This window comes from Ruditapes philippinarum, unplaced genomic scaffold, assembly GCF_026571515.1.
Source record: "Ruditapes philippinarum isolate M1 unplaced genomic scaffold, ASM2657151v2 ctg712_1_1_1_1, whole genome shotgun sequence".
NCBI lineage: Eukaryota > Metazoa > Mollusca > Bivalvia > Venerida > Veneridae > Ruditapes > Ruditapes philippinarum.
This window is the reverse complement of record NW_026865594.1, coordinates 136475-162476: the sequence shown is the minus strand read 5'-3', so window position 1 is coordinate 162476 and position 26002 is coordinate 136475. Positions and strand designations below refer to the sequence as shown.

General features: G+C 30.4%; 1 protein-coding gene across 3 annotated transcripts in view; it reads left to right on the top strand.

Moving 5' to 3' along the window:
* Window positions 1-866: 866 nt before the first annotated feature.
* The window catches only part of LOC132729661 (serine-rich adhesin for platelets-like), a 112727-nt gene continuing 87591 nt past the window's right edge, over window positions 867-26002 (top strand). The window contains exons 1-2 of one of the 3 annotated variants that reach the window (XM_060715465.1): window positions 867-1213; window positions 13772-13909. In XM_060715465.1, the coding sequence (XP_060571448.1) occupies window positions 1043-1213; window positions 13772-13909 (309 nt within the window). In that variant the 5' untranslated portion in view covers window positions 867-1042. Of the gene's footprint in view, window positions 1214-9982; window positions 10109-13771; window positions 13910-18784; window positions 19253-26002 lie in introns of those variants that run through there. The other 2 variants (XM_060715466.1, XM_060715467.1) reach the window with 2 other exon arrangements.

Below are 26002 nucleotides of genomic sequence, written 5' to 3'. Positions count from 1 at the left end.
ATTACATTTGCATAAAACTTTTTAAAAATTCAGTAACAATGGACTGATAATTTAAAATTTAGTTTTTTATTTTTGTATTATTTTAAAATCATTTAAATGTTAGAAGAAATTAAAGAATTAATAAAAAATAGAGTCAGCCGGAAAACATTTTTTGCTACAGCAGCTGATGAATTAAGTTTAAGAAATTTTAAATTACCTTGATATTTTTTGGTTTGTTTTTTTGTCTTTAGTTTTTTTTTCTTTTGAATATTAATTTTAATGTTTTGCAGTGTACATGATTGTATACTTCCCAATATTTTTATATTATTTAGATATAAACATTGCAATACCATACATGTATATATGTATTTTTGGCATGATATATTGCACACCTTTACCAGAAATATTAAAAAAAAGTATTAACTGTAACAGTCTGTAAATGCATTTTTGATGTGATTTATTGAAAAAATTTACAAGAAATATTAACTGGTTATCTAATCAAGGGCATTTTCTGGTTTGATTTATTGCACACATTCATACCTGGAATATCATTTTTAATTGATTATTAGTTAAGTTCATTTGATGGTGAAAATTATTGCACAACTTTACTTAAGAACTATTAATTGATAATTAATTAAGTGCATTTTTTGTGTGATGTATTGCACACTTTATTAGAAATATTAGTTGATTATATTAATAAAATGCATTTTTTGTGTCATTTATTGCACACTTTTACTATCAATATTGATTGATTTAAGTAATTAATTAAATAAATCTTTTGTGTGATTTATTGCAAACTTAAATACCATGAATATTATTTGATTGAGCAAAGATTTAATTTGATCATCTTATAGATAAATTGGAAGTAAAATTTGTTCATTTTATTTTTCAGTTGGTAGATCAAGTTGAGACCTTCTATTCATGGCCAAAGCAAATTTTCGGATTTAAGTGTTTTTGAAAAGAAAAGTATTCAGTTACCATGGCAAAAGTGTTTATTTTCGAAAACGGATTCAATCAATCAGCCGGATTATCTCCCGCATGTCTGACATAAAATTAAGACAAAATGAGACGTACAGAAAGGCCTGCACCACCGACTCAAAGGGTATCCGCAGTGAACCGGACAATGTCAGCACCCAGGCCCGTACAACGATCCGGTATGGTCAGTCCGGTTACACGCCCCACAATTTCCTCAATGCAGAAAATCGGAGGCTCCTCAGCTAGCAGAGAATTGAAGGTAAAAGAAAGTATTATTGTTTTGTGTATTCTTTATTTGGTTTTACGGTGCACCAACAAAATTTATATCATATTGCGCAAAAACAGGAAAGATGATTTTAGCTTATAAGGTTTTGTGTTACAAACTTAAAGGCCCATTATGCCTCAGAAATGCTATCAGTTTATTTCTCAAAAACTTTAAATTTTGGTATCTTGTTACAGTTTTCAAAGTAATAACCATTTCCCATTTACATACTATCAAAAATTCTTTTGGAAAATTTTAAAAAATTTATAGTGTATTATAATTTTGCAAAAGTTTAAAAAAACTACATTTTTACTGTTTTATGAAACCCTTATCACAGTCATTTTCTACATTCTTAAGCTGAAACATCTGACATGCTCTAAATCCATTATTGAAACACTATTTAATGCATGTTTGACATTTCTTTAATGTGCCTTCAATACCACCTCACCTGCTGGAGCTTAGAGATGCATTGACTCAAGGAATTCGAACCCATTTAGTCACCTCTTACAATCACGCCCTGCAATTCTGATGCCTCAACCCTTTACGGCAACCCCTCAGCCATAAGGGGGAAGAAAGTATTATTATAGCATATAAGTTATTAAAAACATTTAGATTGAAAGATGGACAAGTCCATTTACGTGTAATAAGGGTTAATCTTCGGACAAAATTAGATTTTTTGTTCAATTTTCAGGCATCAAAATATATTTTTTGAGTCACTCATCCTGCAAGACATGTAGCTTCTAAATCCAATGTGAAGGGAACATTTTTCTTCTTGTCCTGCATTGCGTTCTTTTAAAATCTACTCGTAATTACAAATTCGGAATAAAGTAAAAATTTTTCAATCCCCTTGTTTTGGGAGAGTTAAACAAAATTCACTTTTTTTTGAAACCTCTTTGTATGGGGTTTAATTTTTAAAATTTCATCAAAATTTATTTTTTTTTAAAACTGAAAGGCCCTATCTTAGGCCTTCTTGCATTTTTTATTTTTTTATTCATATTCTTAAATCTTTATTTTAGAAATTAAAAAACTTCTATATAGAAAAAAGCAATGAGAGGATAGTTTTATTTAAAATAAAAAACATTTAACCTACCCTACAGCTGTTTTTGGCCCCTCTTTGAATAGAAAAGAAAAAAGAAATCGTGAACAAAAAAAATATTTGAGAACTATTTGCATGATTTCAAATTTTAATTCTTTACAATTAAAATTATGCTCATTGGCTCGGCTCTGATTTCTTGAAATAATTATATCCCTACAATTATCGTCTGTGACTGAACCTAGTAAGGTAAAATAATAATAGAACTCAATTGACTTGAAAAATGTGCATTCACTGCTTAAATGCATTTAGGTGCATTTTGTTTGGGTTTTTTTTGTTTTGTTTTTTTGTTCATTTTGTGCAAAGTCGGCAAATTTGTTAAGAGAAAGGCCTCAGTGCAGTATGATTTATAATGACCACCTTTGTGTGCAATAACTGTCACATAATGATAGGCCAATGCCAAAAGCATAGATCCGATTAGCCAATCCTTTCCTTATCCAGTGGTTGTTATGCTCAGGTGCCCGCTCGTGCCTGCATGAAATAATGCACAAAGGGGAACCAGAGGTGTACTTCCACCAGTAAAGCTGGAATGTTGCCATAATTATTACTTTTAAAGTGTAAGCATGACTAAAAAGTTATACAAACTTTCCCTATTTTAAGGACATGAATGGTGAAATGTCCGGAGTCCGTACTCTCAGTGCCTGAAAGAGCAGATGGGCCTTCATTTAGCCTAGAATAAGTACAATACATACATCCCTATATCATTAAGACTATGATACTGATCAACGAGTAAAGCATCGGATATCCTAACAAAAATCCTGCATTACGTTAATGGGCAATTCCAAACTCAAAGCAGGACTACATGATGTCCATTACTTAAATTCAGTGGGGGTTTTAATAGTTATAGACCTTTTTAAAATACATTTGTTCACAAGTGGTGACATTTTTTTCTGCTTGACAATGAGTAAGACAACATAAATGGTTGACATCGTCACCTTGTGATTATATCGCAATTATCTGAAGCGTGCCAAACCACCTTAACATTGTTTTATCAACCCCAAAAATTCTTAACATTGCGACAAAAACCAATAATTTTCATCTTAAATTGCAATCTCCGTCAACCGACAAACTTTTTGTTATGCCGGATAAAGATGTTTTATTTTGGTTCAATGAGTTTTTACACCTTACTAGCTGATCTTTTATTCGCTTCTTTTCATCGTTGTCCGCTAGAAGTTCAATACTCTTACACTGACATTCAAAATGTTAAATCATCTGAAATGATCATCAATATGGGTCACAAGGCTAATAACGTGGTCTTGATATTGTACATTTTTTACGCATATATTGGCTCCGAAATCCATAAAATTGTCGTACTTTATAAGTATGAAAATGCCTTTTTCTCTTGCTTATATCAACAAATTCTTTATAATCATGTTGAAAGCTTCACGAATATGCAGAAGTTAACTTTAAAAGCTTGACAAAGGCATTTGATTTGTTTTCTTTTTTGGGGTCTGGTTTAGGATAGTGGATGGGGAAGGGAGAGTACACCAACACTGTTAAGATCATAATTATGTTTCTTTATCATTAAGGTTTAAGTATTAAGCTGATGTACTTATGTACCGGGTATAATTCTAATAAAATGTGCTTCCAAATGTCCTGATAAAGGCATTGCAATGGACACCTGAGTAGAAAACCTTTTAACCTTTTTTTAAACCCTTTTATGGTTTTGTTTTAAAAATAAGCTGAGTACAAGGAAATTCCCTTTTTAAAAATCCTGTTTTCAGGTTTTTTATCCCAAGCCTTTGATAAAATTAAGTAATTCTATTTTTTTTTTATGATTTTAATTATTTAACCTGTGACTTACTTTTATTACGTGTGTCACCCCTATGACCCCTCAAAAAAAATAACAAAAACTATCAAAAAAAAGATTAAAAAAAGCAAAGCTTTGCCAAAAATTTTATCTGACATTTTTAATTTTTTATTAACCACTAAATTTGTCTTACTTCCTATGCAAAGTTTAAGGTTATTTTGATATAAATGATTGATATTAGGAAGTCCACAGTATAGATTGATATTACCTGGTTAGCCTGCTAGAGTCAAATTGTTCATTTAACAGCCTTTATTCTAAAGGTGTCTTTATCCCAGCTATAAGCATGGAAGGGAGGTAACCATGTTTTTGTTGGAAAATAAAAAAAAAATAAGTAACTCGGATATAATATTAAACCAAGCTTTAATTCCACAAACCGTAATCATACATTAGATCTTACAATCAAGCATTAACGGAAATACGACCCACAAATTATTACCGATATATCTGCAGTCCCGATATAAAGTTTTTTGTTAAAAGTTTTGATTTCAAAACAGTGATTTAAACATTTAAACGTACCTGATAATAAGTTTCGTACCTGATGACAACAATTAAGCATGATTGCAAGAATTAAATCTTTACTGTCAATAGTGGCGATTTAAATATCGTAATTTTGTTCGTTATGGTATCATATGACATATATTTGTCTACCCCATTCTATCCCACCCACCTTAATTTGAGGCGATCCTTTATGTATAATTTGATATGGTTTATTCTTTAACTTGGCTAATTGCAGTATAAAATTTTACTTTTATACGGATTTGGTTTTTATTTTGATGAAGGTTTTTTATGTAACATCGGGTTTGGTAAGGTCATTAGGTGACTTTCGCAAAAAGTATAACAGAGCAGTCTTAATTCTCACACCTTCAGTCTCAACTGAAAGTGACTCGGTAAGTCTTGACTGCCAGTTAAGAGCCAGGCCTGGTCTGCATACATGCAGTTTTAAGTTTGAGTTTTTTTGTTTTTTTATTAATTAAATTTATCTGAGGTTACGATTTTCAGTATAAGGTGAAAAACAACAACAAATGCGATTCTTTTCAGTATTTCATAGTACTATAGAATTATTATATCATATTTGAAATTAAATGTGATTTAAGTTAATGCATTACAGATTAGCTATAATATTAATTCTTTAATTCTTTGATTGTTCCTCAATTAATATTTATTGACATAAGTTTATGTAGCATTAAATAAAATGATTTAAAATGTTTAATTTACCTTCACCTATAAGCTTCTAAACAAGGATAAGTTAAATTAGTCCAGATTTTAAGATTTATATTTCATTAAGTACAATAGGGCATTTAACTAATTAACATTATTGTTATTTAGATAATGTTATTGGGTGCAAATTTGAAACCCTTTCCAAGCTTAAAGGGACCCCACTGAAGTTTATTGATTTGACTGGACTAAAAATATTTTTTGATTTGATTTAGGTCTAGACTAATAACTTGTATACAAAATATTATTGGATTATTAAATTTTGCTCACACAGTTTATTTACAGCATAGTTTTTAATTATCTTTTGCATATCTTTCTTGTGTTAAGTGTCCCAGCCGATGTATGTAAGAAATTTAAATGTTATGTTTTACGCTTTCGGGCCTCATTGGAGTTGACAATTATTTAATCTGGACTTAACCATTTATTGTTTAAAGAACATTTTCTGACGGAATATTAAACATTGCAGAAAGTGATCAGACGGCAAAGATGTGCTGACCGATCTAGCTTGCAATGGTCACACTTGTTTAGAGTTAAGGATAATAATTTAATCATATCATAAAAATTTAAAAATTTTCATGTTTTTTCCCCTCGATTAAATTGTAAAATAATGTAAAATTTCTTTGGGAATTTTTTTCATTTTTTGCATGTTTTAAAAGTTATAAAAATTTGGGCCACTTAAACCCCGACAGTGAAACAGCCACTAACCTGATAGATTTCCAAGTTATACAATTTATATATCTTGGCTTGTAAAAAATAAAAAATTCTTGCATTACAGAATAAAAATTTAGACTTGTAAATTGAAAGAAAATTTTTCAAAAAACCGTTTTAAGCAATATTACAAAAAATAAAAAATGAACAATGTGTAAATTATTTAGGGTTTGACTGGCATCAAAATTAATGGTTTTGGGCAAAACTTTTGGGGTAAAATTTTGGGCAACCTTCAACCGTCCCGCTTTGGGAACTTTAAAATTTTGGGATTTTTAAATTTGGGCCCTTAAAAACTGACAGATTTTCTAATTTTTTAGTAAAATATTGGAACAGGGGGTTCGGTTTGGGCGAATATGATATTTATATTTTGGGGATTTTTTTTAATATAAATATATTGGATCACAAGGATCTTATCAAGGGAGGATTCGGGTTTGTATTATTTCCCCTTGTATGAAGGTTTTAGGGGTGTAAAATTTTGACCTAAAAACAAACTTTTTTCGATGGAAAATGAAGAGAAATTTTTTAAATTTCCCCCTTTTATAAAAAAAACAGTAACGTAAACTTTAAAAGCTTTTCTGATTAAAGAGGCAACATAAAAGAAACATATCTTGAAAAAAGTATGCAACAAAAAAAATAAAGTTTATCAAGTGCCTGTCTTGTACGCCCTTTTTTGGTTCAATAAACAAATCAAAGAAGTTTGTCATAAATGGTATCTCGTTTTGTCATTTCATACGCGTTACAACATTTTTGCATCGAGTCCTCGATATTTAACATCAGCCATATCGGTTATATCAATTTAAACGTTTTTAAAAACTTAAAATTAAACAAAAACTGTCTTTCACAAAACAAGAATTTTCGTTTCAAAGAAAAAAGGGGTACACATTGGGAACAAAATTTTTAAAATAAAGAAAATTTTCACCAACCAACCCCCATGTTACGATTTAAACACTGAAATTTTTTTACCCGTATTCTCAGAGTACTAGTAGTTAATATTCATAGAATGTAATGTGTTTTAAGGCAGTCTTACTGTAATATGCTTTCCCGCCAAAAAAATTTCTAACATCGGCCAATATCGTAATAGATCAGTCCATTTCCGGAACGTTATTTTTCACAATCTTCAGTATTCAATAATTTTTAATCATTTATTACCGGAATTTAGTACATAGCGATAAAGGATGAGTGATTGTAAATTATCTAATGCCCAATATTTAAAAAAAAATAACATTCTTGAAATAGCCGAAATGCTACGATATTGGCAGACGTTAGAATTTTTGGGCAGGAAAGCATTACAGTAAGACTACCTTAAAAAAAACATTCACAAAAAATTTGAAAAATTTCAACTTTACATGATACTTTATTCATAATGTTTTCAATGACATGTGTAACATACAAAAAATTGTTATAACATAGATTTGAACATGTTTTAGGTATCGTTTGATGTGTATTTTTGGCTCTGAAAGCATGAATTAATAAATTATTCTAATATGTAAGGTTTTGACAGGTTGACATGTCGTTCCTTACAAGCCAATCAAGATATTTGTAACAGTTATTTAAGTTAAGACAGGTGCAATAAAAGAAAATATGGCAACCTTAAAAATTCTTTAATCTACTGTTGCTTTAAATTTTCTTTGGTTAAATTTTCTTGTCCCCATAATTTTACTGTATATTCTATTTAATTATAAACGCCCCTCCCAAACAGACTTACTGTTAATAATCATTTTCAATATTGTTTTTCAATTTAATTTTGATTAACGTTTTAAAAGTAAGATTTGCACATGTTAGTTTTTTAATCTTTTGGACAATGTTCAGGGGAGTTCCTTTAATGTTGAATTTTTAAATATTTGTTTATACTCATCCGTTGATATGTGGCTTTGTGATTTTGTTAGATTGCCAAATTTTGACACCTGTTCTTGGAAGCAATACTTATTAATTAATAAGGTAATTTTTCCTCATGTATCACAAACTGATATGTCTAGTCTGCCTGTTGTACAAGTTTTGCACTCACATGTCTATCATGAAATGATTGCCATATAATGCCACTGTGTGTAACCTTTAATTTTTTGCAAAGTACGACATCTTTTATTTCACAACCTTGACTTTTGGCAAAGTAGGATATCTGTTCCTTGCATGACAGTCATATTGACAAGGGTATACCAACTGTATGTGACCATATTGGCAGACATCCTCCTGTCATACAGTAGATTATTATATTTATGTCATAAAAATCAGACCGGTTATCTCAATTATACTTAAGTGCGTGGGTCTTCATTTCTTAGGTTCCTATCACGCACACATATTAGGTCATTCTCTAAATTTGCCTAATATGGTTTGTTTTTCAATGATGGATTAAGAGATCTATATGAAACTTTTTATTGATACTAACACAGCCAGGTAATGACTGTATTTGATACCTTTATAAAACACCAACATTTTGCAATGTCATGTTATCTATTGACCCTTGTCAAGATTGTAAGGTCATGGCTATATGATTGTGTCTTAGATTAACTATGCAAGGTCATGGATTATTTTGACCTTTCTCAACTCCCCAAGGTCATGTCCTTCTTTGGCCCTGATAGATACTATATGATCATGGCTGTATCCTGACTTCTTTATGTCAAGGCTATATGTGTACTTGACCTCTATAAGGACATCCAAAGGTCATGCCCTACTTTGACCTGATTAGACAATAGACACTGTAAGAAGTTACTAGGACTACACATCAAGGTCAAGGATTACTTTGACCTATATATAAATTATACTCTATAAGGTCATGACCCACTTTTAAGCATCATCAACACATCAGTTGAAGTTATGCCCTCTTTAACATCTATAAAATGTAACAGATTTAGACGGCTTTTTGTTACATGTAAATTTTTATGAATGAAATTTTGAATATTTCATGTCGTCGTGTCAAATTTGAAAATCGAGCTGACTCAAGTTGAAATTATTATGTTACGCATATTTTAGTAAAATTATTACATAGGATTAATTAGAAATCAATTGCTACTTTAATTTTACGATCATATTTCTTGGTTAGTCTGAATATGTTACATTAACGCAGTATTTTAAGTATTTTGTATCATTATTATCAAGGGAATTGAATATGCTGAAGAAATTAATAATGTTGATTTTACTACTTATTAAGGTTTTTAAATACGTATCGAATATCGCCAAGGCGAGTTCGCTAAAATGGGCCCGTGAAAGAGCCGTTTTGTTTTCGGAGATTTAAAAACATGGGATCAAATTATACTTCATGTTGAGTTAGAACTGAATGATTCAACTAGGCAAAATGTTAAATTAAGGTGTCAATTTTAAAGTTTTTACAGAAAGACAAATCTGTTAATTTTATTGGATTCGCTCCAGTTTATAGTTAAGCTTAAGTATCGAACGTTGCCTGTATTCTTTCAATATATTTAAAGTCAATGTTACTGACATGTTATACGGAGTTATCAATTCTATGGTCTTTTAAACAATACGTTTTTTCAATCAGCTGTTTGAAGTTTTGTCGATAAAAAAGTTGTTGAGTTTGTATACTTTGTACATTGTAAATTATGTCAATTGGTGATTGGAGTTAATAAAAATTGATCGACCTTTTTGATTGGGCAGTAGGTAGTATGAAAGTTACTTGACAGAGAAAAGTTGTTGGATTATAAATGAAATTAAAAGGGAAATATGAAAATGATATTTCTGAAAAAAAACTAAACAGGTAAAATTTAATAAGACTCCGAAAAATGAATTCAATAATGATTATAAAATTATATGTTGGATTTTCATTTAATTATAAAAAAAAATGAACAAAGTGAATAAAATAAAAATGAACAAAGTGTGAAAACAAAACAAATGAAAAAAGTGTGAATATAATAAAAAAGAGGAACAAAGTGTGAATAAATAAAATGATAAAAGTGTGAATAAATGAAAATGAACAAAGTGTGAATAAGTAAAAATGGACATAGGTTTAATTAATTAAAATGAACAAAATGTGAATAAATAAATACAAACAACTTAAAGTGCGAATAATATTTGTTTTGAAAAAAAGCGGATAAAATCAAGAATGGATGAACTGACGGTAAATATAATTTCCAAATTATTTGTAACAAAATTATTTGAATTATATATTGTTTACCTTATTCAAAGGCCAACTTTTGAATTTATAGATCAAACATTAAGCCTGACTGGGCTACTAACAGATTCCTATGAAATTGGAATCCCCTTTCCTTTTTTTAATGGTCAAAATTTAATGTAGAATAAATTGAATTAGCCCCCAACAACACCTTAGTCCAAAAAAAAGGGGGAATAAAAGTTACTCTTTAGAATTGGGAAATCACAGGGACAGCTTTATAGAAGAGTTTACATTTGCTTGCAATGAAGACTTGAAACTTATTTGATTTACTCCTTACTGCCCAGTCTTGCAGTCATATGGAGAAAAATAGTCTTGACTACAGAAGGGTTCAAACTCACTGTCCCTATGTTTGAAGGGAGACCGGCTACCTTTAATTAGATCATTGCTTTTATCTTATTTGGATATACTTGTTACTTTTTTACAAATAAAAATATTGGATAACTATGATTATTTCTGACAGCATAAACCTTAAAAGTCATTTGACTATCTTATACATAAGTGACAATTTTGACATCTTTGGCTTTTCATAGTTTTATCATTGTTCGAAGACATGACAATCATCCGGAAAGCAGCAAAATGGTCTGTTATTTTGTTAACTACTTCTTTATAAATATTATAATTTACCGAATATTTATAAAGTCTGTTTAATTTAATACATTAAAGGCTATGATGGAGTGAATACCTTAATTATTAATATGGTAGCAATCATATATGTACAGCATATAGAAAAGTAAGTCAAACACTAACTCTCTGTTTATTTATATACTACAATGTAACAGTTTATCTTGAAAGACAGATGACAAATTCTTCATTTTATTACTGTTTTATGAAAATCAGCTGTGTTTTGTGTTTGGAATGTAATATTTTACGACTGATTAAATACTTGGAATGTTTTCCTTTGTTTCGAGAAACCGTCTGTTGCCGTGGTAGCTGTGAGTTTTTGTTGCGTTCACAATTTTTTTGAGGTACGATTATGAATAAAAGGCAAGCTGTTGTAGACAACGGAAAATAGGGCTGTTTAATGGGGATTAAGGGATAAATTCATTCCTTTTTAAGGATTTTTCCGTCCTTTAATAAGCGACACAGAATTTCGGTTAATGCGATAATCATCTTTAGTTGTGTAACACAATTACCCAGTTATCAAGTCAACCCAATGATGTGCTCGTTGTTGAGAGCGAGAAATAAGAAGGACATATTTGATGTCATTGGCGTTATAGCTATGCAGTGAATGGTCCAGAGCTGTCAACAGCTTTTAGGTATTTTGACTTCTTCTGGTGAGATCTGAGTAACCAACAAAAAAAAGGCAGAAATGAAATATTTAAGCAACCAACAAACAAGGGTAATAATGATTCACAAAATGATGGAATGAGGGATGTTGTATCAAAGTAAAAATATGGCAAAAATTTCACAATAATATAAAACAAATCAAACTAAATGATCACTTTACAAGAAACATGGTATCTGAAAAGGAATGGGTGGGTGGATGAAGGGTATCTTTAACATCATTATTTCAAGGAAAAAAAAGTTATGTTATCTTAAGTTTGATTAAACATATTCATTTAAGCTGTTGTTTTGTTTGTTTGATTGGGTTTTATGTCACACAGACACAATATAGGTCATTTGGACACAATATAAGTCATTTGGCGATGTTTCAGCTTTACTGGTGGAGGAAGACCTCAGGTGCCCTTCCGTGCATTAAGCTGTTGTAATGAATGGTTTTAGCTAAATAATATTTAAATCTAACATTCTAGACTCACCTAGTACTGCTGACATTACGAGGAAAATATGGTTGTGACCCCAAAATTCAGATCCATAGTCCCTGGGTTGAGAGGCAGAAACCACTTGGCTGCATTTGTGTTAGTTAAATGATTTTTTGCTATGTATCATAACATTTTTATGGGCATCAACTTCAATACAAAATGATCTTACATTGAAACTTAATATGTGGATGCACCTTGATGAATTCTAACTGTCACATCCATCAATTTTTATTAGGTCAAAAGTCACTAAGTAGCTGAAATAGGTCATTAAATCAAAGTAAATTGACCAGGGAATTTCAAATTTTGTTAGTAAATACACCTTAATTGGTGAGTCCTACCAACCATACTCATTTTTAATAAAAAGGTCAAAGGTCAAGATAAAAAGGTCAAGGTCACTTTCACTTTTAATAGCAAAACTTAAAATTAGTCATTATATCAGAATGTTTTTATTCTATTTTACTCTTATTACTTTTTCCAGCATTGGAATAAGTTGAGTGTTTTAAAAACAGTTTTCTGGGGACAGGTCTTGTCTCCAATTATTTTGTTGTAGTTTGTTAAGTAGAAAGTAAAACCCATTCATATCTGACATTTTTTATTGTCTTGACTTTAAATCATGGTTATAACTACTAAGTATTTGAGTTTCATTACCTTTGTATTACCTTTGCTTCATTATATATACTAAAGCTAAATAAATTGGTTCATATTTTATTGAATTTATAAAACATCAATAAAAAGTATCATTTTTAAAATAATTTACGATACATTAATTACTGCCACTTGATACTTACTTAGTAACACTGTTATATTATATAACTTTGTTAAGTCATTATTTTACTAAAAGGAATGGTTGAAAAAATACAATTAACAATAAATTCATGAATATTTATAAAGCCATAATAATTTGACCTTAACATCAAAAGGTCATCCTTAAAAATTTCATGCTTTGATTGAATTACATGATTACATGGTTTTATTGAGGAGATTTTAATTAGCTTGAAATTTTATTACTTTGTGTGGGCAATTATATTTTATCACCCAAATGACTGCTGTATATTTTGGTTTAAGCGATTTAAATAGTTTAGAGATTTAATATTTTACAATATATTAACTTTAAAATGATTATTTTAAACACTGGGTGGTATGCAACAAGGTGGCAGGTTGCAACATACTTTATTTTATTAATTAAAACAGCTGTTTAATTGATTTAATTAAAAGGAAGTGTTTTGAGAAACATTGTTTTTAATACTTATTGATTGTAAAGCATATATTATGTTTTTTAATGACTGCTGTAAATGTACAAGAATAGAAAATGAAAATATGAAAAATAATAGTTTAAAGTGACATGTGCCCTGATTTTCCTGATATTTTCAAGATTTTCAGATTTTGACGAGAAAAATAATAATGAATCAAGTCAAACCTGGAACAAGGATTGAAAAATCAAAGTTTAAACTAATGCTGGGAACAAATCAATATTTGGATATGAATAATATAATGATGTCAACATACCTCTTCTAGTTATTTCATATCAATTTATTCAGGGAACTATAGTTACATACACACATAAAATATTCTCTCATTAGGTACATCAACATGCATATGCATATAAAACACACAAATATGCAACAAAAATAATTCTAAAATTAGGTAGTATGTTTTATGTTACCCTAGGATTGCCCATTTTTTGGTAAAACCTTAATATATTTCTTGTCCAAAATTGTTATATGACCTTATACAGCTGTGTTTTACTATACATAGAATTACCAATATTCAGATAGGAATATTTTACAGTGGTTTATAGTCCAAATATCAAAATATATGCATCTATTTATGTAATTTTATAATTTTTCAGGATGTACTGGAGAGAAAGATCGAAGATCTTAGTCGTCAGCTAGCGGAGGAAAGACAGGTCGCGCGCCAGAGTAAAATGGCAGTCTCTCGTCTGCAGCGGGAAATTACACGTTCCAAATCACATGACCGCCATCAAGGGGTAAGTTTTGTTATAAAAACTTCTTTGAATTCAATAGGTCCATACTCTCTGTGCCTGAAAGGGCGGATGGACCTCCATTAAACATAGACTGCCTGACCTGATAGCGTGTATGTCCATAGTGGTATGATTTGAAATTTGGTTGTTTTCTGTTTTGTTTTGCTCTTTCAGCTATTGTTTAATAAATTACCCATAATATTATGTGAGTTTATAGAGCTTTTAATGATTGAATGTTCAACTTTGGTTACAGTCCCTGTTTTCTATACCAAAGTGATGTTGAAAGTGAAAAATAAGAAAACATGTTCAATATGTGAGATGTCAGTGTTAAAGAGCTTGTATACCATTACATATAAATATACCCATGCAGATGAATATTTAATTACAACAAAAAAATATATTTTTTGTAACCCAGCTTATCTGTGTTTTGCAATAAATTTGTAGTGAAGGGATGATGCACAGCACATGTAGTTTCTTTGATTTTTTTTTATTCAATGGTCTTAAATAACATACAAAGTGCATTGTATATGGACTGAGATCATTGCTGTAACAGACTAACAGCCAAGGGAAAATACTCTTCATATACTATTTCAAGATTTGCAGTGTAAATTTGACTACATGGCTTACCTCCCTTGTCAGAATTTTTTCTTATGCTGGGATTGTAGAGAAATTTAATCTCAAGGATTAACTGCAACCGTTGTGTCACATGCATTGTTGTGCATTAACGAGTCTTACATGTGGTATGAGTCATGAGAATTTAAATAAAAATCAGATCGTTTCTTTGTTTTATGTACCATTACTGCAGAAATATTATCCACAAAAGGTTTTCTGTAATTATGGCGGCAACATATGGTATTAGATGTCAGACGTATTAAAATAACAGACGGTTGTAAAACTGATATTATTTCTTGTTGGTGAAAAGACGTGGAAATCTGTGTCACTGTAGAACAATTGATAGACAAATATATATGAAAGAGTAATAATTATTGTGACAATAATTATCAATTGGTAGGGAACATCAAAACTTTCAAATTGGTCATTAGTAAAAGGGTACATCTGTTTAGCCCTTAAATGTTCAATTAGATATTTATTACTGTACAGAGTACAAAGTCGTTAATAAATTCTTAAAAAAAGTACATTTAGATATTGATTAATTTGTACAGTACATCGAATCTTAAATTTATTAATACTGATATAGATACAAAATAAAGTTGTTTTTAAAACATACATGTGCCTGTTCGCATTTAGGATTTTTTTTAGATTTTAGAAAGATGAGGGTCACTAAACAATTTGAATAATTATATTGGTTTCATGTATTCATTCATGAACATTAAAGATAAAATGGAATAATAATAAGAATAATCTGAATGTTCGAAGATGGAGGTCACAAATTTAGAACTTGCGCTTCAAGGTTTGTTTAGAAAACAGCACTATCAACATTAAATCATGACAAACATTTCTTGACAAAGGAATGTCATTTAGTTACTTTTTTCCCAGAGTTAGATTTTAACAAAGATCTTTGAAATGTGATTTATTTTTCATTGTGTTACTCTTCAGAAGTTAAGGCTAAAAACTAATGAAGTTAACTATCATATTGATTCTGCGTTAGAAATGGACCAAAAGTTATAAATCTATAGTAATTTTCTCACAATTATAATTCATTTGTTGTTCATAGGGGTGAAAAAATCACACGCTTTTTTTTTAAACCAGATTTCCAGATTTTTTAAGTTTTCCCAATAATTGTAATTTTGTTCAATTAAGCGTGAATTTTAGTAAGAATGGAGAAATGAATGGGAGCGTACAAATGCACACTTGATGCTGGGATGACAGTCGGGACTCGCTGATGATGAAAACACGTGTCGTCATAAATGGACTGGTGTACTGTTCGAAGGACAAAGGATTTTAAGGAAATGAAAAATGAGACTGGTTCAGTTTAAAATAGAGACATGGGAGTTATTGAATTATTGGAGAATTGGGTTCGTTTATGAGTTTTAAGTGCTTTGGGTTTCTATTGGTGAACTGGATGTGAACCTTAATTAAGGGATTTTTTAAAGGAGCTTAGGGGAATTGCTGACTCGGAGTTAGTTGACAATTGTTGGAGTGTTGTCTTGAAGTGAAATCTAGTGGCGTTTTTTGTCTGGATTGTGTTTCCATAGCAATGTATACAAAGTTGTGATTGGAAAAAAAAGGTGGAAATTAAACAGTAAAAAGTGTTTTACATTAACTGCGAGACAGGAAATTTGGGGTAAATGGATTAATTGATGAAATCATTTAATATTAAAAAGTAATTAAGAGTTAGCTTTATGATAGAATGGTAAAAGTAATTGGAATTTAAAAAAAATGTGTTATGAGACTCAAGGATAATTATTTTGCTTCTTGTCTAGAATAAAAATGAACTTTCATCACAAGAATCAGCTATCAATATAATAAAGCATTAATGCATTTGCACACATCATTTTCGGTTTAAAGTGTGTGTAGTATAAAACGATAAAATTGATGTAGTGTTTTGTAACATAAAGAAATTACTGCTTATCTCTTCACTGCAATGATTATAATATATGAAAATTGTGTGTAATGAAAATTCAAATAATTTTTTATTGATAGAGCACTATAATAAAAAAAAGAATTTTGTCTGTTGGACAAATAATATTTCATCCATATATTAATGAATGATAGTTTTATAAGTTGTGAATCATTGTCTGCTCTGGTTGCTGTTAGTAAGTCAGTTATAACTTTTAAATGAAATTTTCTAGTAAAAATGATGAATGGTTTTGTCCATATTGAAAGATCTACATATCCATTTAAGATATTTAAGAATAGTATGGCAAGGGCTAAAACAAGATTCTGAAGATTTCAAATTAATGTTTGAAGAATATAAATTATGGTAAAAAACTGTAAAAATATTATTATTATATAATTATAAAGCAAGTGGATAATACCTACCGGTTTGCGCTTCCTGTATGTCAGTCGGGGAAACCAAAAGATAATCTGAGAGAATTTTAAAGTCTAATAAAACCAACAATAAATCATTGCATGATCTAAAATAAGATTTGTTACAAATTAAAGCAAAAATGTAATTTCCATGGTGAATAGTTGTTTGGCTTCTCCACGAGTTGCGTTACTGATTTATTTCATTACGGTCTAGACAAAACAGATAGGTTTTATATTCGCTTCCTTGGTTCACGCAATTTATCAATTCCTCAGAAAAAGTTCTTGTGTCTTTTAATTTACATATATTAATTGGTTAAATAATTCATTAATTCTGGAAAGCGTATTTTAATCATACCCTGCGAGCAATGACTGAATCTATCCATCATGCCGTGCAACCAGTGTAGACCAAAATTAGCCGTCAGTTTAGTACCTTCTGATCATGGTCTGCACTGTTTTGCTTTTCATTTATTACATATTTTGAATTTTCCCCTAAAAATGATGAATGGTTTGGTCAAGATTAAAAGATGGACAAGTCTATTTTAGATATTTTAGGGTGGTAAAGGTTAAAATAATGTACTCTGTGCACTGGTTACTTTCTTAATCATGGTATTAACATTATGATATTACGTGTAATTGACGGTAAATATTTTATATGATAAAATTATACATTCAAGATTACTTCATAATTCTAAGCACACTGCCAGTATGCCAAGAACTATTATTTTACTTTTTCTTAGATGATACATGACTTTCTGAGCTTTGGATTATTATCTTAATTTGAGTGAGACTTAAACCTTTTTAAGATAATATTTAAACTAATTTCTATGGAATAACAAAATTTTTATAATCTGTACATTGTATTTTTATAGTTTTGATTGTGGGTTACAAAGTGTGACACATTATGATAATATTATCATTTTGACAGTTTACATTATGTAACAAATTGAAAATTAATTTTCTAAACTTTCATTCAATCTGATCCCACTGAAGAATATAGAAAACTTATCTGAAATCTTTTTCATAGGAGCAAATTTTTTAAAAGATGTGCTAAGTATAATATTAAACTTGTCAATCGCCATATGAGGCCATTTTATACACTTAGTGACATATTAGCACTTGACGGGCACATGAAAATGAATATTCCGCAGATATTATTGGTTATTCTTAGAAAAAGGAGTGAATTTTTATCTATAGCAGAAATTTATATACATAGTTGAATATCTTGTCACATTGAGTATAGCATTTTATTTGATATTTCAGATGATTGAATACAAAAAACAAATATTATATTGTCAATGCATGTTAACTTGTGTGATAAGTAGTTATAAAATAATACACATTTAAAAAGTGATCTAAACTAGGATTTATTTGATATCGAAATTCTCTGTATTCAAGGCAAAGACTTGGAAAGTGACATCGGAATATATTATATAGGCACTTAGACAATGTGAAAAGTGACATTGTTTGAGAAAAGTGACACTGTTTTAGAAAAGTGACATTGTTTTAGGAATGTGACATAGTTTGGAGAAAGTGACATTGCTTGAGAAAAGTGACATTGTTTTACAAATTGACATTGTTTTAGACAAATTGCATTGTTTAAGGGAATACTTTTGTGACACTATCAATGTTATGTTATCCTTGACATATGTAAGAAAGTGTTCAAATGACATTACATAAAGCATTGACAATTAATGAAGTTTTTAAACAGTGACATACAATAGTGAAGTAGTCTTTTTAAACAAGATGAATTGATGTTGTTTGAAGTAAGGACATTGAAAGAAATTAAAGTGATATTAACTAGGACATGATGTGATAAAATGGACCTTAACTCAGACAAAGTGACATTATCATATTAATATGACATTTTTGGATTAAGTGACATTTACCGTACTATGGAAGTGACATTTTCTATGGAAGTGACATTGTTGAGGAATTGTGAAATGACATTTCCTAAGCATACAACATAAATGTTAGCAAAACAACATTTGTTAAGGGAAGTGACATGTTGTTTTGTTGCAGGAAATGACATTCAGTCTGAAAAAGGGAAAATTATGTAAGAAAATGAGTGAAATGCAAATAAAAAAGGAGGAGATTAATTAAACTAATTAATGAAATTAAGAAAATGTCAGTGCCCATGCCCATGGAAGTGACTTTATCTGATGAAATGGCATAGTTTAATAAAATGACATTTTCTTAAGTATCCGTATTTTGGATTTAAGAAAAAAAGGGAAGAATCATTAATGAAAAAGCTATAAGTTGTCAATCCAAGTGACATTTTGTTGAAACTGTGAAGGTCACATGTTTGAATTTAAGTGGAAGGATTGTGAAGTGATAATTTCTTATTTGATCGTTTTCTGATACAGAATCTTTATAATGGATGAAGCAGAGGACAGCAATTATTGTTTGAGATATCAAATGGTAAGATTTTTGTTTGTTAATAATTATATTTAGACAAAGAAAAAGATTGTATATCTGTTTATTTATCATGTTGAGAAATGGAGAGAAGTTTGTAAACTTGTTAAAAGAACAAAAATGGCCTTTAGATGTCAAAGCTTTTAAACAGTAACCAATATAAATAATTGGTGTCATGTACTTACATTTGTTTTAATAATTAATCATAACTCAATATTTAAGTATGACAATAATAGCGTTATATTGATCTGCTTCTGTAAAAAAGCTTTTTTTTCCCTCTTTGATTGACATTGCTAACACAGGAAAATACAGTTTAACCTGTGCATAAGGACCACTTCTGCTTTAACACAAAATAAGGATTGTGTGTCTTGGGCAATTAAGCCTTTGTTTTCTTGAGCCAATTTGAAACTATTTTGCATAGTACTTTAAGGTCGTTCCATAGGAATGGACTTTAATTATGCTTATAGATTTATACAGAACATCCATACCAAAATAAATTCTGTGCAACCTGAAACAAGCCAAAACAGTTGCTCAAAGTCAAACAATTGTTAAAGTCATGATAAAGTATAATATAAATATCAATGACTCCATAATTGATAAATGATTAATGTTTTGACAGTTAAATAACTCTAATGCTATTATATAGGAGAAACTTTTTAAATAATTAAACATCAGAAATTCTATCAGGGGTACTACAAAACACCAATCAATGGTTAGAGAGAAAAAAAATTCCATCAGAATAATAATAAAAAAAGCGGGCAATGAAATTGTGAGAATGATAGCGTAAATGGAAGTGTTGTATTGTGATGATTCATTTATCTCGGATGCCTGACAACGCATTCAAGCATTGGTATTAGATCGCCTCATGTCATCATGTGTCACATGATCTTTTAAGGGAATAACTATACACATTTACAATGTAACTTACAGCAATGGATACTTTTCGTTGCACTTGCATTACCCTAATTTAATTTGGAAACAAAAAATGGTATTATTATATTTTATTATCCCCCATAATTGGAGAGCATAATTATGTATAAATTCAATTCAAAACGATTGCAAATTAAGTTCCTTAATTAAATTGTGTGAAATATTTTATTACCAGATTTATAATATTTAAAATAATTATGATCTGCTATTGAGATATTAAATGTAGATTGCTTAAAACATATTGTAGTTTGCTACCAATTGACTGTCATTGGCTATCAAAATATTGCAGTCTGCTACCTTTTGACTGTCATTGGTTATCAAAATATTGTAGTCTGCTACCTATTGACTGTCATCAGCTATCAACATATTGTAGTCTGCTACCTTTTGACTGTCATTGGTTATCAAAATATTGTAATCTGCTACCTATTGACTGTCATTGGTTATCAAAATATTGTAGTCTGCTACCTTAATTGACTGTCTTTGGCTATCAAAATATTGTAGTCTGCTACCAATTGACTGTCATTGGTTATCAAAATATTGTAATCTGCTACCTATTGACTGTCATTGGTTATCAAAATATTGTAATCTGCTACCTTAATTGACTGTCATTGGCTATCAAAATATTGTAGTCTGCTACCAATTGACTGTCATCGGCTATCAAAATATTGTAATCTGCTACCTATTGACTGTCATTGGTTATAAAATATTGTAGTCTGCTACCTATTGACTGTCATTGGCTATCAAAAAATTGCAGTCTGCTACCTATTGACTGTCATCAGCTATCAACATATTGTAGTTTGCTACCTATTGACTGTCATTGGTTATCAAAATATTGTAGTCTGCTACCTATTGACTGTCACCGGCTATCAACATATTGTAGTTTGCTACCTTAATTGACTGTCATTGGCTATCAAAATATTGCAGTCTGCTACCTTTTGACTGTCATCGGCTATCAAAATATTGTAGTCTGCTACCTATTGACTGTCATCAGCTATCAACATATTGTAGTTTGCTACCTTAATTGACTGTCATTGGCTATCAAAATATTGTAATTTGCTACCTATTGACTGTCATAGGTTATCAAAATATTGTAGTCTGCTACCTATTGACTGTCATCGGCTATCAACATATTGTAGGCTAGTGCTACCTATTGGCTGTCATTGGCTATCAACATATTGTAGTCTTCTACCTATTGACTGTCATCGGCTATTAAAATATTGTAGTCTGCTGCAAAAGAACTGTCGTCTGCTTTCAAAGAATTGTCATTGTCACTATAGTGATATTTTACCCTTACAATACTGGTATTTAAATCAATTCTACAACTCTTCAGAATTTTAGAATTTCTATCATTAGCATTCCATGAACTTCGGTCAAAATCGAAAGACAGAAAAAATGAGCAATTATTGATTTTGACATATTTTCAACAGAAACATGGAAAAAAAATCTCATTTGAATGATTAATCAATAACAGTGTTTAGTTTTTGCATGCAATAGACGTCCCTGCGGGAAAAGGACCCATATGTTGCAGGAGCCGCTGGCATTGTATAATTATGCAAATGAGGTTATAATACTGATAGAGATCGGCGGTGTTGTAAAACTGCGTACAAGCCGTATTTAATTAATATTGTCAATATTTAACCAAGGCGACAGAAAAGGGGAATTTTTTTCTTTTTAGGTTTTTTAATAGTTTTTATTGATTTTATTATCAAATTGTTGAGCGAATCTTGTAAAAATTTGATTAAGTTGTTGATTTTGTTAATAACACTTGATGCGTTTTTTCTAGAAAACGTTTTATTTTATTGTGCGATACACGCTGATTGATAATAATTGTGTATTATATCTGTAATGTATCATTACAATAGGTTAATTTTCCCAGGTGTTTTTCAGTAAAATGTTCCGGAGGGTTTATCACCTACTGTTATACATATGTTTTCTGTCTATAATCACCTTTGTTTGTTTGATGGCAGAATTTATTCAAAAACTGCTGTTCCCTAGCTGACTCATTTCCATGACTTGAATGTTTTCAATTATTTATGAAAATCCTGCGACTCTATGTAAATCAATTTTAAAAATTATTCCAACATATAAGTGTGCTATAGTGGGAGTATGCCCAATTAATGCAAAAATTATTTTGTTCTGCTGTCTTAATGCTGCAAAATATTATAATGTATAACAGGCAATATCATGCAAAAAGTTATGTAATTATTTTTCACTCAGATCTTTACCCAGAACAGGCTTAAATATTTCCTCTTTTCATCATGCTCAAATATTTTTATCTCCTAAAAAATCCTGAAAAAAATGAGTATTAAAGGTAGGCAACTCTTGTCATATTATAGACAAAGGGAGGTAATTAGTCATTTCTTAATGCAATGAAATTAATTGTAACAGTGTTCAGGTGCGTAAAATGAAATATAAATACAGGTATGAAACTCACACAGAGCTAGGTGATTAACTTAAAGAGATTGTTAACTAAGAAAGCTAATTTGTTAAATCATCTATGTCCTGATCAAAGACCACATGGCGGAGCCTAACTACAACTTTTCTTACAGTTTTTTTGTGTGACTGTGGGAAAATGGAATGGGTCCAGAATATATTTAATATTTTTTGGGAAAATTTGTTGTAAGTCGATTAGGTTCGAATTACTCAAGAATTTACTCAACTTTTCTCCTATGTTTTGTAACAAAATATTGATTATTTTGTATTTTGTTTAGAGAAAGTTCTGATAAGCTGAAGTATTTACTATTATGAGAAATTACTGTTTTTCAGGGAAAAAAATCAATAATTAGTCATAATTTAAAATTGTCAGCTGCTTATTTAGTTACATGACTTTTTTCAACAAATTTATCAAATTTTGCAGCTGAAAAATTTCAAAATTAGTCCTCTATCAACAACTTCAAGTGTACAAAGTAAAGAGCAATAACTCTGTCATGTCTTGCCATTCCATACTATAATAAACTGCTGGAACCAAAAGTTATTCCCCTTTGTCACCAGTAAAGAGTAAGACTAACCAAAGTTTGATTATTAGTATGATTTTTAGAGTGGTTTGAGTGAAAATTGTTGCATTGTTTTTCTTTTTGCATACAAATTGTTAGCCCAGACCCACATCAAATTTTTCACAAGTCTTGAAAAAATATTTCAGTTTCCTTCATGTCTCAGCCAAGTCCCTTTAAACGTTGAATTGACTGCAGGACAAATCCATTACAAAACTGTACCAGGTTTAAATGGTAAAAGTATATTTTTTTAGGTAGACATAAAGTACATTTTATTATGAAAATAGTTTTGATAAGATTGTAACAATGTCCCTTTAAATTTTATAAGACGAGAAATCATTGAATGCAGTAATGTTAGTCTGTAGAATGATGTGCCACTTGATGTAGATAAATAACTGTGTTTGATTAAAAAAAAATTGAACATGTTCATTTCACTGTAATTTTCCTTTACTTTGTGATTGAACAAAAGCATGTTATGTTACCCAACGGTCTTAAAATCTAAGACGAAAATAATTGAAAATGCTGCGACGGAATTTGTCATATAATGGATTTTACAGACTAATTTTGCGTCTGCATTTTTTGTGAATCTCCGTGGACTTATTGTTAGCGCCTACAGCTTCTGTTTTATTTCCTCGTTTAAATGGATCTGACTTGCTTTAACAGGAGTAAATTATTTCATTTGACATTAATTCCCTGTTTGTTGTCGTGGAATATCTCCTCGGACAATAAATTAGTATGTAATGAATTATTGTGAACAATATTTTCCATATCTATTCGGAAGATTGATATATTTTCAAAAAATCAAAAGAATAGAATATAGATGCTCTCATGAGATAAACTGTACATAGGTTTTGAGGATTAATAAAAAAATTGATGAAAGTGTTTAAAAATGAGGGAAAAGTGATATTAAAGTAACCTTGAAATGAAATTAATTTCATTGTAATCTTTTCACCCTTAATGTTAACAAAATTTAATGTACTGTTCTTGCTTTGAATTTGAAACAGAATATTATCAATTTTTAGGGACTATCATAATATCACAATGGTAGATTTGCCCTTGCAGAAAAAAATATTTCAAATTTTGTGCAGCTCTAATCCTATACTGATTGTCATAGTGAGACATGTGGTTAGTCAAATCCCAAATGATGCCATTTAAAAAAAAAATGTTATTAAATTTGAGACCTCTTTTCTCAGTTTCTACTTAAGCTCATGCCGGGGGGTGGGGGTTAGATGTTTAATTCCACTTTCCAGAACCTTCCATGAACAGGCCCAATCGAACTAAAAAAATAGGAAGTTGGTCAGTCAATAGGAATAGGGTTATATTATAGATTGCATGGATATGCATGCTGGCCTGGCTCCAGACAGGTTTGCCAAGGACTGTGGCTGTGAAAAATTAATGTAAGGTTTCATGCCTCATAAAAGGTTAAGATTTTAACTAAAATGAACTTTTAATTGAAACAGTGTGCCTTTCCAGTCAAAGAAGTAAACTGTTCTGAAACAGAATTAAATACAATTCTAAGTATTTCAGATATATGACTTTGGTTTTGCCTGTACTGCGTGCTCTTAAGTTTGTAATTTTATCATTTTGCTCGGAGATTTATAGAATATTTCAGTGCCATCACATTAAATATGTAGATCAGTAAAAGTAAGAAGTGTTTATTTTATTAGCTGGATTGACAGGTTTTTTACGAGCCTACTTGATCAACCGATTATTGGTATCACCTTACGCGATCATTTGATTATTTACGTGACCAACCGCACTTTACAATGTCAATGAAACTTTATCGCAATCAGTTGGTGCGGAAACGAACATTTTTGTATGATTTTACACATGATGACATGCAAAGTTTGAACAACGTTCAACAGTTTTTACTGGCTACCTTCATGTAATCCAATTAGCCGCTGAGTTGTATTGTTTGCTGCGTTGATTTTGTGACATACGAAAATATGTTGTCCTCACCTTACAATACTCCATGGAATATTTACATCCATGAATTTCCATGGAATACCATGTGTATAGGGTAGACTAAATGTGATGAAATTTATTTTCATACTTAATTATGATCAAAGAATTTGAACCATTCTGAAGTTTGTGTTTGTGAAAAGGACATGGTATGTTTTGAATTTGTACCAGAACATTTGTATAGATCCTGGTTGGACTGCACAAACTTTCTTGCCTTGCTGCTCTCAAATGATGGCGAAGTGGGCAAGCTTTTGTAACTCTCTACTGACTGCCATAGGCTCTGGTGCCAAAGATACTGAAAATTTATCAATCTCAACTGAGGGTCATAGACTGTGGTGGCAAAGGCAAATCTTTATCAAGCTTGAAAGAGGTCCATAGACTCTTGTGGTATTATAGATCTTTCATAGATTCTCGGGTGACAAAGGCAAACCTTATCAATTTCTACAGATCATAGTCATAGGCTGTGGTGGCAAAGGCAAATCTTTTATCAATTGTAACTGATGGCTATAGGCTGTTGTGAAAAAGGCAAGTTTTTATGGATCGCTTCTGATGAACATAGACCCCTGAGGCAAAGGCAAATCTTTACTGAGGGCCATAGACTCTCAGGTGGCAAAAACAAATCTTGTTCAATCTATACAATTTTTACAATTTTACAACCATAGGTTGTGGTGACAATAATTAGGTAGGTCTCTTTAGATCTCTTCAGATGGTCATAAGGCTATGGTGAAATTATAAGGCAAGTCATAATAGATCTTTACTTAAGTCAATTATAAAGCTCTTGTGACATAGCCAAGTTTCTAGTCCTTTCTAAGTTTTGAGATTTGAAATACTTTTGGTCTTAGATTTCAGGAACAGACAGTGAGAATGAAAGTAT